General features: G+C 51.1%; 5 protein-coding genes across 5 annotated transcripts; 2 read left to right on the forward strand and 3 right to left on the reverse strand.

The window, feature by feature from the left end:
- Positions 1-93: 93 nt before the first annotated feature.
- PMZ80_004359 (uncharacterized protein) lies at positions 94-832 on the reverse strand (the record flags this gene model as incomplete). Its single annotated transcript, XM_064872784.1, has 2 exons — positions 94-665; positions 721-832. 2 exons carry the CDS (start codon positions 830-832, stop codon positions 94-96), a joined length of 684 nt encoding a protein of 227 aa, XP_064731442.1.
- Positions 833-2,135: 1,303 nt separating this feature from the next.
- Positions 2,136-6,149, reverse strand: DED1 (DEAD-box ATP-dependent RNA helicase; the record flags this gene model as incomplete). Its single annotated transcript, XM_064872785.1, has 6 exons — positions 2,136-2,622; positions 2,833-4,404; positions 5,098-5,356; positions 5,444-5,595; positions 5,644-5,909; positions 5,961-6,149. The coding sequence occupies 6 exons, from the start codon at positions 6,147-6,149 to the stop codon at positions 2,136-2,138; spliced, it is 2,925 nt and encodes a 974-aa protein (XP_064731443.1).
- Positions 6,150-6,370: 221 nt separating this feature from the next.
- On the forward strand, positions 6,371-6,779 carry PMZ80_004361 (uncharacterized protein; the record flags this gene model as incomplete). Its single annotated transcript, XM_064872786.1, has 2 exons — positions 6,371-6,373; positions 6,423-6,779. 2 exons carry the CDS (start codon positions 6,371-6,373, stop codon positions 6,777-6,779), a joined length of 360 nt encoding a protein of 119 aa, XP_064731444.1.
- A 433-nt stretch (positions 6,780-7,212) lies between these two features.
- Positions 7,213-8,580, reverse strand: PMZ80_004362 (uncharacterized protein; the record flags this gene model as incomplete). Its single annotated transcript, XM_064872787.1, has 1 exon — positions 7,213-8,580. One exon carries the CDS (start codon positions 8,578-8,580, stop codon positions 7,213-7,215), a length of 1,368 nt encoding a protein of 455 aa, XP_064731445.1.
- A 400-nt stretch (positions 8,581-8,980) lies between these two features.
- Positions 8,981-13,360, forward strand: PMZ80_004363 (uncharacterized protein; the record flags this gene model as incomplete). Its single annotated transcript, XM_064872788.1, has 1 exon — positions 8,981-13,360. The coding sequence occupies one exon, from the start codon at positions 8,981-8,983 to the stop codon at positions 13,358-13,360; it is 4,380 nt and encodes a 1,459-aa protein (XP_064731446.1).
- Between the last annotated feature and the right edge of the window lie 666 nt (positions 13,361-14,026).

Consider the following 14,026-nt stretch of genomic DNA (forward strand, 5'->3'; position numbering starts at 1 on the left):
TCATCCCGATTATCTAAATCTTTGACCACCACACTCTCACTACATCACTCAGCTTGCACTTCACCCACCTCAGTGGTCATCTGCTCCACCACCTCACATGTTTTCACCCCCCTTTAACGGCGACGATACCACCGCAACCTCATCATGACCATCGAACTGACCCGCCTCCGCCCTCCTTTTCGCGCCCTCATCCGCCTGCCATACCGCTCGTCCTGCTACCTCTCGCTCCGTCGTGCCGTTGGGCCGAAGGCGCCAGTTAATAAAGTCTCTGTTATCCTGCTCTCTCCTCCACGCATCCTCTGCACGCCTTTTCGCCTCCGCTGTTTCTGTCCCGGTTTGTGGTCTGGTAGCCTCAGTGATGTTCGGAACAGACGTCGCAGCGGCCGTACGAGTATCGGCAGAAGCAGAACTCGTATCGGAAAGAAAGGAGTCGTCCCCAGCAATAGCGCCTCGTCTCGGCCTAGATCCCGTTCCCTCCACGCCCGCCAGATCATCTGGGAGGAGAACGTCGCCTTGGTATTCACTCCACTTTTTGGCTTCGGAGCTGCGTTGGTAGATGTCGTTGAGCTGCTCCGCTGTCAGTGCGGAGCCCTCTGTTGAAGTTAAGATTGATGGTTGATCGTTTCCCGCCGTGGTGGTCTCGGACTTCTGGTTGACAAGCGCGCCTGTATCGATGTTAGAATGTACGTTGAAACACCAGTGGACGGCCATCGAACTTACCGGTCTCTTTGCCCTCGTCACCCTTGGTACCCAGCTTCCTGTTACTGTGAGAACCACTAACATTTGCAGCATCATCATCATCATCGCTGCTCGTCGTCTGCCTCCGTGACATTACGAGAGCTCGCTGGTAGGAGGAGAAGCACGAAACGAGATTGGTGCCTTCCTGAAGCATGTCTTTTGTTTTATCTGTCAGTGCATGCTGCTTGCGGTACCAAACTCAAGCTCAGATGCTTGGACATCACAATTGATTGTATAGATGAACGGACATTTGGTAAGTCACGGGAAGTTGCGACGTGTATGCATGATTGGGGAAGCCATCATCGTCGCAAGGAGTAGATGCTAGCTGATTAAGGTGCTATCATCGCGTGTGAAAACACGTCGCCAATGGAGGCCATATCAGGGTGGCAGCAGAAGGATCGCCGCACAGATCGTTGAGGTTGAATAAAGGACGAAGTGATGGAAATTTTGGAGGGATTTCTTCGCCTGCCAAGGTTAGTAAGGCGAGCGCGTTCTGCCGACGATGATATGGAGGTGTTGGATAGACAAGGGCTCCTAAGGCCCAAGCCAGCAAGTCATTGAAGGCCGTGAAGCACTGAAGTGATCGTTTGACGAGCACAGCCAAGGGAGATGTGCAGTGACCGTGGTAAGAAAGAGACGAGAAAATCAAGTGAGTGCAGAACCTTCGAATGCACATTGGTCTATTCTGAAAAGCTGATCTTGACAGCCAGCGCAGACCTTCCCGTAATTGGTCCCATGGACTGAATTTCATTTCCTTCGCTTCAGCAAAGAGCTCATCGAAAGCAACGCTCCGCCAGCAATGCATAGAATGTTTTCTCCATGCACAACGCCAGCCATGTGCGTTTTGCAACTTTTTGTGTGTAAAGTCACCCTCCGCACCTTTTGATTGCCTTCTATGAGCCCCATCCATAACCGTTGTTTTCATATCTTCGTGTCGAAAATGTCTATATGTTCATCATGTCCCGAAAGCTGACTTGCTACCATCCTTGGTGAAGAAAAGGGAAACTTTTGTGCTTTTGAAAAGTCGTAGCCTCACCCTTCCCCTGAATGCAATATGCAAGTAAAGACGCCATTCGTAAGTAAACCTCCAGGACATGTCATCCTTCCTTCCAGCTATGATTCTCTGTGGAAAGAAGATCGACACAAAGGTTGTTTTGGGGTATCTGAAAAATCGATCGGAAAAGTCAACGCTCTCTATCATGTCATGCTGTAATTAATAAAAACTGCTGTGAATTTCGTCGTAAAAGTCGTTTCGTTTTGGTCGAAGCCGCCTGTGCCAATCCATCGTTATGAAGTGGCGTTGCCGAAATCTGGATAAAAGTTGAATTTTTTTTGGTTGTCCGTATGGTGAGGATGCAGTTGTCTTTGGTGTGGAGTCCTCTTCGGTGTGAAAACACCTACCACCAGGAGGACGGGCCACTAGCACCGCCTGGGTTGCCGTAGCTACCGCCCCCACCATAACCACCACCATAGCCGCCACCATAAGATGGAGCGCCACCGCCATAGCCACCACCGTAGCCGCCGGACGAGAAGCCGCCACCGCCGCCATATGAAGGTGCTCCGCCACCTAGGGGAGGTCCCATTCGTCGCATGTCTCTAGTAGCACCGCCTCGGCCACGGCCACCACCTCGTCCACCTCGACCGCCACCGAAGCCGGAAGACTCACGAGAGATGTTCTCGAGGAAGCCAGGAACCTCTTGGTTGGCTTCCTTGAGGAGCTCAAGGAGATCTCGCACAATACCTCGGTTGCCTCGATTGAAGAAAGCAGTGGAGAGACCAGTGTTTCCAGCACGACCGGTACGGCCGATTCGGTGGACATAGTCGTCGATGTCGCTGGGGAGATCGTAGTTGACAACGTGCATTACTGAGGGAATATCGAGACCGCTTGGAAAATAGTTAGCATGATATTCTGCAATGATGTGTCGTGTGATGAAAGTGAAAAACAAAGTCCAGTCCAAAAAGTGCAGAAAGTCCAATGGGCTGACCAAAGGTCTTGGGATGACCAGTCGGGGAAGGCACCCCTCGGCAATCCATGTTCAAGCAGGTGAAGCAAAGGTAGGGGCAAGGAAGGCAGGAGGAAGGGGAAGTACTTACCGAGCTGCAACAGCGGTAGCCACCATGATAGGGCATCGTCCATTCTTGAACATGTCCAAGGCACGCTCACGTTCTCGCTGAGTACGATCACCATGGATGGCCGTAGCTGGAAATCCTTGAGTGATGAGGAAGTCCGACAAGGTATCAGCCATACGCTTGGTCTCGACGAAGATCAGCGTCAAGCCACCAGCGTGGGTGTGGAGGATATCGAGCAGGACAGATCTCTTGTCAGAATCCTCGACGTACTCGATCTTCTGAGTAATGTTCTCAGAAGTGGATCCGACACGACCGACAGACAAGAAGATGTAGTCCTTCAAGAAGTCCTTGGCAAGAAGCTGAATATCTCTGGGGAAGGTGGCAGAAAACATGAGAGTCTGTCGTTGCTCGACGTTAGGCATGTCTTCACCCTCAACGATTCTTCGGATTTGTGGCTCGAAACCCATGTCCAACATTCGGTCAGCCTCATCGAGAACCAAGTATTTGATGTTGGCAAGAGAAATTCGACCTCGCTCTATGAGATCGACGAGACGACCTGGGGTTGCGACAAGCAAGTCACAGCCACGTTCGATCTGGCGAAGCTGGCCACCAATCTCAGCACCACCATAAACGACACATGGTCGTACCCAGGATCGGTAAGCGAATTTTCGAGACTCCTCGTAGATTTGTGAGACCAGCTCACGAGTAGGAGCCAGGATGAGGGAAGTAGGGAAAGCCTTTCGTTGTCTGAAGCCACCACCGCCGTGGGCGCTCGCCATGCTGGTAGATGGACCATTCTGGAATGCCTGAGACAGAATTGGGAAGAGGAAACCACCAGTCTTGCCAGAACCAGTCTGGGCGCAGGCCATCAAATCTCGACCGCCCATAACGATAGGAACGGAGTATTTCTGGACAGGTGTGGGTGTAACGTATCCGGAAAGCTTGATGTTGCTGAGGAGGTGGTCGTCGAGAGGAGGGTTCGTGAAAGCAGTGACTGCCTCAGGAACATTGGTGCCGGAGGCTTCAACAGGGATGTCGTCGTAGTTGCTGAAGTTGATACCACTGGTCTGCTTTGTAGGATCATTCGGGACGCCGAACAGTTCTCGCTCGACTCGTGGATTGGGTGGGCCTGGGACGTGGTGACCATCTTTCCAGGCTCCGTCTCCAGAGCCTCTAGCACTGTAGTTGGAGCCACCGCCACGCTCGCTTCCTCCACCGTAGGAGCCGCCACCGCTTCGTGGGTTACCATAAGCATTTGCATTGAAGGCTGGAGGTGGGCCTGCTGGAGGACCAGTGGGTCGGGCACCTGGTGTAGGCCAGCCATTTTGTGCTGGACCAGGACCACGAGGACCTGGTTTGAAGTCAGGAGCGCTCGCCCAGTCTCCGTTTTGCTGGTTATTTCCCCAAGCGCTTGCTGCAACGCCTGGACCGCCCGCTGGAGGCATAGGGCCATCTGGTGCACCGCCTCGGCCTCGTAGGTGTGGAGGAATGTAAGCGGATCGACCACCGTTGATGCCGTTCGGTGCGTGTCGGGAATCGTTGAGGCTCAAGCCATTCATATTCAATTCGTGGGCCATGATTGAGAATTGTTCTTGTCTGTAAACTGCATGTTAGCACATATTCTTAGGGGACCAGAAATGCTATCTGCCTGGCCTGCGGTTTCTGATGTTTGCAACGTTGCTCACCGCAATTGGCGTGCAAACAAGAGGAGGCAGTGCCTGAAGTGCAAGTGCCGCTAGTATTACTTACTCGTTGGATTAAGATATGTGGTAGATGTTTTTTGTTGTGGAAGAAGTCTGATACTGCTTATCAGAATTCTGGTCGGGTGATTTCGCGGGTTTTGGTTGTTCTGTAGTCAACCTTTCGTTCAAGCAGATAGACGAGAGAAAACGCCTCTCCAAAGTCTATCTAGAAACAACGAAAGAAAAGTAACGACAGAAATGATCGAATATACTGTGTTTGGGTATCTTTGATTGCGGTGAGTGGTGATTGAGGAGAGAGGAAGAAATTATTTCAGTAACAAGCCAGGCAAGAGAGTTCAGCCTTCAACCATGAAAATCTGGCCCGCCAAGCCGCGAGACCTAAAGAAACGGCTAGTGGCAGCCTTAGGCCTCACTAGCACCTTCTCTGCGGCGAAAAGGGTTGTGCCGATCACAAATGAAAGTGGCGAGTGAAGGGCAAACAAAGTTCTGTGCCTGGGATGAAATGCAGGGACTCTGGATTTGGCACCCGACTCGTAATGGCTTCACTGTTGCATCGCACTCGCCGACAGATGGTCTAATTACCTACGCAGTACTCTTCTCATCCTGCTTCAATGCCTCATATGCACTTCTACGTCTCCTGGATACAAGCCACATAATGAAGATAAAGCCAAAGCCGAAGATACCGAGCTTGAGGATCCAGTCCTGCTTCACCAGACCTTGAATCTCATCGGCCTTTGGTGCAGATGCCTCTTCAAGAGACGCCTTCTCTCCTTCAGAAGGGGTGTCGATCTCGACCTTGTCGCTGTCATCGTCGAGGTACTCTGGATGTGAATCAGAGAAGATTTCTATTCGTCAATCGTCTTAGTTCGTGATCGTAAATCATTCGGATCGAGGTTGGGCATGACCTCGATCCTACAGCTCGACGTGTATACCTTCTTCAGGCACCTCTAGCTCTCCGCTCTTCACAATGACAACCTTCTCCTTTGGCTTGTCGCCAGGGTTCTTCGGTACATTCTGGATCTTGTCCACGATGTCGTAGCCTTCAAGCACCTCTCCGAACACAACGTGCTTGCCATCAAGCCAGCTGTACCTCATTAGCATCGAATGACTAATCTCCTAAGAAGTCGCTTACCTCGTGATAATTGTGGTGATGAAGAATTGTGACCCATTGGTGTTTCTACCGGCATTGGCCATGCTCAACAGGCCCTTCTTGGTATGCTTCAACTTGAAGTTCTCATCCTCGAACTTCTCACCATAGATGGACTTGCCGCCAGTACCATCTCCTTTGGTGAAGTCACCACCCTGAACCATGAAGTCCTTGATGACTCGGTGAAAAGCCGAACCCTCGTAGCCAAAGCCCTTCTCGCCCGTAGCAAGCGCTCGGAAGTTCTCAGCTGTCTGTATTCGGGGTCAGTACTGTACTAGAAGAAAATTCGAGACCGTTCTGACCTTGGGCACAGTCTTGCCATAGAGACCAAACACTATCCTACCCATGTCCTCTTCGCCATGCTTGACATCGAAGTAGACCTTATGGGTGATCTTGGGTCCCTTAGCCGCCTCGGCAGTTTGACCGAAGAAGAGGAATGCAGCGGTCAAAATGACCATCAAGGACACAAGGATCTTCTGTAAGTTCGCCATGTCGAATAGCATACCTCACAGATAGAAGTAGGGAGTGGGAGGTACTTGTGGTGTAAGTGTCCGCAGCTGAGGGCGGTGGGTACGATCAAATCGGGAAGGTGCGGCGTAACACTGCTGGGTATGGTCCGAAGTTCTGCTATCGCGTTTGAAATGCATCGAGAAATCTAGACGGCCGTTACCCGATACTCTGTTCTTCTGTTGTCTCTTTCCAGTCGGTCATCATGGTAGGTGACGATTTGTGATCTTCCTCAGTAATGCGCTTACGAAGCATAGGTGTTCATTTTCAACGTCAACTTCCCCGAGCGACGATTCGTGAAGCAAGCACTACAGTCCTTCTTCGGCATGGGTCCGAATACATGCTCGAGAGTAATGGCCAGGTTTCATCTTCACGACACAGCAAGAGTCGGCGAACTGGGGCAGAGTCAGATATTAGAGCTCAATGCAGCACTTGATGGCATGAAGATCGAGAACGATCTAAGACGACAAGTGTTACAGGACATCCAGAGGTTACGAGACACGGGTACATATCGTGGAAGGAGGCATGCTATGGGTCTGCCTGTGCGTGGTCAAAATACAAGGAACCAGATCAAGACTGCGACCAAGCAGAACAGGGTAGAAAGAAAGCTGTGATCACCTCCAAGTCGTGTTCAAATTTTGGTATACCTTTCTCTAAGCTGCGGAACTTCGCTCGACACACTGGCGCGCGGCGTATACGGTGTACAATCAGCCCAGCAGGAAACCTCAGCGCTTGGTGATCAGCTGCTCCACACGTCCTCGATTTCGCAGGCCGGTCCTTCAGAAAATATAGGTGCTTATGGCAGCCTCTGCAGTGCATACTCGTGTCCGAAGTGGGTATCGGATAGAGTGTGAGCAGGCTAGGCGCGTCTGCTGGGCGATGTGCCGAGCCTGGTCGGCGAAGCCGCGATGGGCATTAGAGAGACTCGAAGTCGTGGCTGTTTGCTGCTACCTCTGGGCAGAGATGAGGCTAGGATGGGTCCGACCGATATGTACGATATTGGTGGGCTAGGGCGTCCGGAAATATATATCATCATGCACGATGCTTTCAGTCAGGATCACTGTCAGAAAGCTCCTCAAATCTGCCAGATTCCTGAGCTGTTCTCAGTGGATTTTCCACATTCATCACACCAGTTGCCTTCAGCTTCTCAAAGAGCACAAACAACCTTTCTGCCTCTCTTTCCTTCTCTTTGTCCGTCATCTCGGGCATGCTCACTGGTGTTTCAGCATCAAGCCGCTGACCTGTTACAGGATTGATCTGAACCTCACCGTTTCCAGCGCCGCTCCCATTCGCTGTCTCTAAGCCTTGTGGAATTGGTATCTTATGCGTCATCAGATGTCCTGCGGCGTGGCCATAACCGATATTGTGCACGAACTTCGTAGCGTCATGATCCGACAAGTCGAAGAGTAAACTTGATATGGCTTCTGGCAGGATGGTCAGCCCACCTGAAGTTTGTAGCCTCAACATCCTCGAGGCTAGTGATTGCGAATGGCCAAGCGGCTTGTCTCGTTCCTCGTCTTGTGGCAAGAGGCTCAACCTCAGGAGCTGCTTGACTTTCGTGTAATGTAACTCATTGAGCTTTCTCGTCACAGTAATTGGTGCGATCAGCATCGTTTCAAGCTGGGCAGCTCTGAGAGATGACGTGCTCCGGTCGAGAAGATCAATCATTCTTTCCGTAAAGCCAAGCATAATCTCTTCTTCATTCTGATTCGACGGCGTTGGCCATTCTATTATAGCCAGGTCGTTCAACAACTGAGCAATAGGCGGGTCGAGGGGTCCTGATGGTATGCTGATCGTGCTCACAATGTTTATCAGACTGCTCACAGTCTTGGAGAAAAAGTGCATTTGCCCAGGGAACTTGCTCGCAAGATTGTACAGCAGCTTGAGTGTCTCAACTAGCGCCATGGCGTTCATGGGACTGCTTGCGAAAGAACTGCTCGATAAAGATGAGGCATGTCTCAGTAGTTGTGCTCCTATGTGGTCAAGCAGCAGGTGAGATTCTATCAGTGCGACAAAGTCAACCTTACTTTTGTACGTCAGAAGGAACAAGATCCTTGCGCCCACAAATTCGTGGTCTGCGGTTCGTTGGTTGTAGAAATCGACTATCCGTTCGGTATAACCCAGGTCTGCCAATACTTGTTGCATTTGGTCCCGCAACAACAATGCGTTGGCGATAATCCTCGCTGCTTCCAGACTCGATATCGGGCGTTGGGCGTTCTTGCGCCCAAAGGCAGCCTCGGCGAGCACTGTCAGACCATCTCTGCAGTAGACACAAGATGCCTTCTCTGGTTCGCGCGCAATCAGCTTGAGACTTGTCAGTCTCCTACCTACTTGAGCATCTTCGAAACTGTCATTCTGTAGTTCAGCCCTAACGAAGTCGAGGTCTTCCTGAGCCTTTTCAGAAGGCCCTGGCATTGGAATACTGCTTAGGAGGGTTATGTATCATTCGTAGCTCAGTATAGAACATCGAAAAACGTTCGAGGCAACGTCAGCTAACAGGAAGGTAGAGTACGCCACCACTAAATGAAGCCGTGTGTGACCGCTATTGGGAACTGAAGATGGAGGAGTGCATGGTCTGCACGGTGGCCCACAAATACATAGAGATGCAAGTCGCGCCCGGTAAATCCTCGGAAGTCGACTGTCGCGTGTCACGCTCGTCGCGTATAGTGCATATCGAAATGTCAACGCCGAGTCTCTGATATGTACGTGAAGCTACACAACACATCAGCATCCTTCTGCGTTAAGCTATACGTGGAGAGGTGTATTGCACGAGTACCATGTCACATGATCAATGATCCTCGAGCTGCCGGTCAGCATGTCCGTACACGAAGTCCCTTTACCGAGCCCTCCTCCCGATACTCACCTTAGGGCACCAATGTCTGGCTTGTTCTCGAAGGCTGCTGGCGACATCTTGACCTTCAATGGTCTTTCGGATCCTGCTGGGGCGGATTCAGAACTTGTGGCACGAAAGAAAGTTGATTTCCATCCGTTTGCACAGAATATCTTGGACCTGCCACAACTATCGACACCTGAATCCGAGGTCCCGCCTTCCCTCAAATCTCTCCCTCCATCTCGTGACTGCCAACTGAGCTCCAGGCCAATACTGAAACACACACTAAGTCTGGAAAGCACATTGGGGCTCGATGGACAGAACGAAAGGAAGTCAGCACTGGACAGCATGGAGTCCCTTCTACAACATCTCGCCAACAACGAGAGGTCGTCCTCGATCGATGCGTATCAGAGCATTACGAACCTGATCAAGATGTACGATGAGGCACCGGAGCAAGAAACTTTGCAGAAGAAGATGGCGGAATTACAGAAGTACATTCGGCGGGATCTAGTGGTATTAGACACGAATGCAGATGCTCTACCATCCGAGCAAAGGTTAAGCATGGGCAATCTCGTCATGAGTGCCCTCAAAGTCCTTGTCACCATGGTCTGGAGTCCGACATATTCACCCTGTCTGACGGACGACTTTCGAACCTGGACCATCGAACGTTCGATTCAAGTGCTGAAAGACCATACCGCAGCAAAGGCAACCTTACTCCACTACATGCATTTGCTTGCAACACAGAGCTTCGACCCTCGCATCATGGCTCACCACAACCGCGTACCTCGGATACTTGAAGTACTGCAAAATCTCACAGAACACATCTCGGGAAAGGCTGTGGTTTCGGAAAGACTGTTGGTATATCAGAAGCTGGTCGATCAGGCAAAGTCGACCATGAAACAGAAAGCGAAGATGTGGATCAAAAACTTGCTTACTGCTATGGGTCATAGCTTCAAGGAGATTCGCAGTAACGCTATCTCTGCTGGGACGAAAGCATGCACCGCCTTCACTGGACATTTATCAGTCGCTGCTATGGCGCGAGAAGCCCTAGCGGAGGTGAACAATGAACGAACTCTGAGCTCTTCAATATCGAACCGGCTGGAACGTGTCCTGGCAGCAAAAGACGAAGCCAATCAAATTCCCCAGATCTGGACGATTATTCTCATGCTTTGCAACAGTGGCAACCACAAGCTTGACACCTGGCCTCAACTACATGAATGGCTGAAGCTCATTCAACGATGCTTCAACTGCAGCGACAGTACCGTTCGAGTGCAGGCTTTCATGGCTTGGAATCGCTTGTACTACGTTGCTAGACCAACTGAGGCTTCTGAGAAGGTCGTCTCGATGCTCGCAAAGCCTGCAATGATTCAGCTGGACAGGACAGGGAATAATCAATCTGGCAAAGGCACTCGACAAGCAGTTATTTCGAGCTATTGCATGCTTCTCTACTACGCTTTCAGACCTTCGGCACAACACACCCAATACACCCGAATGTGGAACGAATTTGTGGTCAAGGTTATGACACGGTCATTCCTGTCGAATTCTAGTGCGAACTGTGACCTTTCTTGCAGGGTTCTATCAGCGCTTTTTCACAGCGCGCTGCCTGGGTCACGGGTGTGGAACGAAAATAGAGCCCATGAGAACACCCCAGTGGACCCAACGGAGCTGCCTGCCATCGATTGCAAGTGGATCCGATCGAGGATGTCTTCAGTCTTGTCAATAGTACGACTGCTAGTAGACTACAGCTCATTCGGACCGGATGGCAAATTATCTGAGCAATCTTATGCTGCCCAAATATGGTGTAACCTAATCAGATCTTTGCGAGAAAGTACCAGCAAGGAGGTTGTACCGTCTGCGGATGCTAAGGCTGCCTTTACGAGCATGCTGGCCTTCCTCAAACCATCGACCAGCAACCAAGATGATGAGGTAGCTCGCTCGGCAGCAGCCGATCGTCACGCTCTGCTGGCTAGCATAACGATAAGAGTACTTGGCCCTTGCCCAATCCTGCAGGCATTAGAAAGTCCAACGGAACGGTGCAACAGCATTTTACTTCAGGCACTCGTCCAACGTCTGGCTGAGCATCCTGACGAACTTGGTAGCCAAGCCGACCAGGGCAAGCTTTACGAGCGGTGCTACGCCCTGGTGGAGGAGGACATACGCTGTATAGCTCAACCTCAACCGCACGACAACGTCGTGGCGGGCACCGAGCTCGTGCGGTATACCAACAACGTTTTACGACAAACCCCTCCAAGCAAGGCTACCCAATGCCTGTTACAGATACAGGATTCAGCCATGATGTTGATCGGCGGCTTGCAGTCTTCGTCCGATGTCGAGTTGGGTACCTTTGGCTTGATCATCGTTGATCTGCTTGTTCAGGTGAGCCCTGCTGATTACAAGGACCTTGATGGACTACTTGTGGCTGTTCTTCGTACTGAACATCGGCACATCCGAGAAGCCTTGCTCGAGGCATGGAGGGAAATGCCCTTGAGAGACGTTAAGTTCTCATGTGGCCCAGGAACCATAGCAGCGATCGCAGCTCTCCGTGAGAGGTCCAGGGAAGAAAGTATTAGGCTTGCCGCTGGTTCAGAGCCCTCTTCAGTCTTGTTTGCCGCTCTGCAGCTGGCGAATAAGAAGTCCAAATCGTCAGCGGACAAGCCGCATGGTGCAAGACCATCCTCATCGGACGCTGCCTCAAGTACAAGCAGGCATCAGAACACCAGGAGCAGACCTCGACACGACGACTCCCAAGTCCAATTTGTGTCAATAGAGTCCTCTCCGCCTGATTACGAGAATTTCGAGTCACAGCTCTTGACTGCTCGCCAGAAGCACGTACGAGCAAGGCAGCGTACGGAGCCCGCCTTGACTTTCGCAGATATCCGGTCAAGTACATCTACAAGTAAGAAGCAGGCTCTAATCACCAAGCCAGAAGATGCTGGAAGCAAAATTCCAGAGACTCCAACAACTCCCACCTTGCCGCAGTCACGAGCGCGCGATGACGACGATCAACCGCCGACACCTACGCCCAGAGCGAGAAGGTCGTTGCTAAATCACCTGCAGCCTGACGTACCCTCATCACCGCCATCTGTAGTGAATGGAGAGACAGTGTCAAAGACTGCAGCAACAATCACTTCCTCGCCTGTCAAAGATCCTGCTGAAATGGAAATCGACGATGGTGTCCAGCTGAATGGTGTCGACGAGACTGACTTTGCACTGGCGAGTCGAAAATCGCCGGCAGCTGCTGTTGGAAATCAAAGGACCACCAGTCTTGTGACCTCGAACCAGAACATGGTCAGTGAAAGGCCTCGATCCCCTGAATTTCCTGTCGGAGCTGGGCCACATCATCCGGAAGACAAGCCAGCGGCAGCGAATGAAGATGTTGCCACTACCGAAGCCGATGCATTAACGCCTACTTCTTACAGCGACGAGTATGACGCCTTGGCCGCATCACAACTTTCACAGAACCTAGTAGAACAAAGTCAGGAGTCGACAATCTCATCAGAAGTACAAGAGACACCAAGGTCAATCTCGAAGAGAAAGAGAAGTGAAGCTCAACATGGTCACAGTGGCAAGAAGAAAAAGAGACGGAGTTCTATCACAACAATTCACGAAACATACCAAGAGCAGGCACAGAACGAGACCGCAGAGGTGGAAACGGATACAATCGTCGTCAACATGGACAAGATTTCGTCACGCCCACCCGCAGGGCGAGAACAGTCTGCGCAGCGAGATGCAGCAAAGACGGCAGCATCTGTGCCCCCAACACCGCCGCAAGCATCACACAAATCGGCTACTACCACACCTTCCTCACGCTCCTCCCGTGGTGGCAGGAAACCTCGCACCAAAAGGAAAACGCGTTCCCAAGCAAGCAGAGAAGGAAGTCCTGTTGCGCAGATACCAGTACCAGCGGAGTCATCTCGCGTAGAGCTGGTGAACTTAATTCATGCTGACTCGGATGTCGTGATGGCTGAGGCTCAGGTCTTGTCATCATTAGAGCTGCCTTCACTTACATCTGAAGTGCCCGAAACTGCTGATGAGGAAGCACTCGCTGCGCGACTTGAGCACAACGAGCCAATTGTCAACGATACGGCACTTGCTGTTCCAGCCGCCGAAGAGGAGCCTGCGACCGAAGATCACGGCACGGCAGAGGAGGCTCTTGCTTTGACAAAAGCACCTCTCGCTTCAACGACGCGAAGCCAGGGAACAAGCATCGAGTTCGATCTTGCGAAGAATCTCCAGGGCATCCTCGACCAACTGGACACAGCCAACTCTTCGATCTTAGGAAAGAACCTGGATCTCCCGACCATCCACAGCCTGTGTTTCAAGATTGGTTTGAAGGCACAGCAGTTGGCTGCGACACAACAGTAATATGATGGAATAGCTCGGAGGGCCGGGAACAATGCATTAGGTCAAATCATTCACATTTTGTAGCGATTCTAGCGAGCATGAATGGAAGAGTATACACATCGGAGGAACCATATATAGCAACGGCAAGGCCACACCAGGTGGTAGTGGCCAGGGTTGGTCACATAGGAATGATATACCTCGTGGACTCAGACTCGGTGTTCTCCGTTATAGTACAATTCTTCTAGCTATTTCAGGCTTGCCGGTTGGGTGGCTGATATGATAGCGGAAATGGAAAGCCAAAAGGCATGCGATCAATGCAACGGAAAGCGAAATCCGGGCTCAGCGGTGGTAGCTAAGACGTGAACGTCATCGCCAACGCTATTCTCCTTCTGGCAAGGTATTTACTAGGCGCGTCACACCTAATCTCCTGAGCTCAATGAGCACCGATTTCATAGAGGGAACAGCTTATAGATTACTCGATAATTAATTATATCATACACTCGTACGTGCAGTTATTGTAATATAACAATAGTAGGCGTACCACGAGCTAAGAAGTAGGCGTTTAAGCTATAGGAGAATCCGGAAGCTACCAAGCTACCCTATACAGTAGGTACTAACATCCCACCACGAGAAGGCGAGGATATCGATAAACGCCTTAATCTTATCCTTTAGAAAAGATAAAATAAA

This window comes from Knufia obscura (genome assembly GCF_036327395.1).
Source record: "Knufia obscura strain CCFEE 5817 isolate CBS 148926 chromosome Unknown scaffold_4, whole genome shotgun sequence".
NCBI lineage: Eukaryota > Fungi > Ascomycota > Eurotiomycetes > Chaetothyriales > Trichomeriaceae > Knufia > Knufia obscura.